The sequence below is a fragment of the Oxyura jamaicensis genome (genome assembly GCF_011077185.1).
Source record: "Oxyura jamaicensis isolate SHBP4307 breed ruddy duck chromosome 2 unlocalized genomic scaffold, BPBGC_Ojam_1.0 oxy2_random_OJ10479, whole genome shotgun sequence".
Lineage (NCBI taxonomy): Eukaryota > Metazoa > Chordata > Aves > Anseriformes > Anatidae > Oxyura > Oxyura jamaicensis.
Window position 1 is genome coordinate 1 of NW_023303274.1, and position 1,111 is coordinate 1,111.

Here is a 1,111-nt window from a genome sequence, read left to right on the forward strand (position 1 = left end):
GGGGGGGGGCGGTCACGTGAGCGGGGCGAACCACGAGGGCGCGCTGGGCGAGGGGGGGGGCGGCCGGGCCGTACCTTGAGGGGGTTGGAGGGGGGGGGGGGGTGAGGGCCGAACCATGGCGGCGGATGGGGGGTGGAGGGGGGGCTGAGTAGGGGAGGGGCCGACCTTGGGCTGAACCACTGAGGGGTGGGGGGGGAGCGGGGCAAACCATTGTGCGGGTGCGCGGGGGGAGGGCGGCGGGCGCCATTTTGGAGGCGGCTGGCCGTGAGGGCGCGGGCGCCATCTTGAGGCTGAGGGGAGGCGGGGGTTTGGGGCGCTGGCTGGGGTTAAACCCGTCCTCAGGCCGTGAACAGGGCTTAGCAGGGCTTCACCTGTCCCTGTGGTCGCTGTCCTTGTCCTTAGGCTGTCTGAGGGAGCGCCACCGCATCCCCTCACACCTCCGTGCTGTGCCTTGAGCCTGGCCCAGGCCGGGATGGCGGCCCTGAGGAGATCCCTGAGGTAAACGCGGAGCCCTCAACCCCCTCACGGCTTCTAGCAGGGCCGCTTCTGACCCGTGTTGTCCCGTTTTACAGCCTCGTGCTGCTGCAGCTCGACGCCGTGCCCCGAGGGCTGCCGACACCTCATCGCCTGCACACCGCCTGCGTCCAGGCCAACTCCAACCGGGTGGCCGTGTCCCGCCTGCAGCGCCAGGCCTACGGCCGCCAGTACCCGCTGCTGCTGGTCAGGCCCGACGGCTCCACCATCCACATCCGCTACAAGGAGCCCAAGAAAATCCTCATGGTAAGGCTCGCACCTCACCAGAACCATTTAGCGAGGGACGTTACGGCATCTGTTTCTTTCTTTGAAGATCAAAACCGGCTTTTGGGCGCCCTGATGCTTCCCAGCGTCACTTTTGGATGTCTTTTTTTTTTTTTTTTTCCCTTCAGTTGCCCCTGGACAGCAACACCCTGCCCGAGGCGGAGAGAAAGGCCCGGCTGCGGCGCCAGTTCCCCACCAAACTGAGGGCCAGGGAGGAGAAGGACGCCTTCGACGAGCTGGACATGGAGAAATACAAGAAATTCTGGAAAAAGTGACGCCGCGAAGCTCTGGGCAAAAAGTGAGGCAGCACCTC

General features: G+C 65.5%; 1 protein-coding gene across 1 annotated transcript; it reads left to right on the top strand.

Annotated features, from left to right (window-relative positions):
- Positions 1–245: 245 nt before the first annotated feature.
- Positions 246–1,105, top strand: MRPL55 (mitochondrial ribosomal protein L55). Its single transcript, XM_035311241.1, has 4 exons — positions 246–498; positions 573–580; positions 617–780; positions 927–1,105. The coding sequence occupies exons 1-4, from the start codon at positions 473–475 to the stop codon at positions 1,071–1,073; spliced, it is 345 nt and encodes a 114-aa protein (XP_035167132.1). The 5' UTR covers positions 246–472; the 3' UTR covers positions 1,074–1,105.
- The last annotated feature ends 6 nt before the right edge of the window (positions 1,106–1,111 follow it).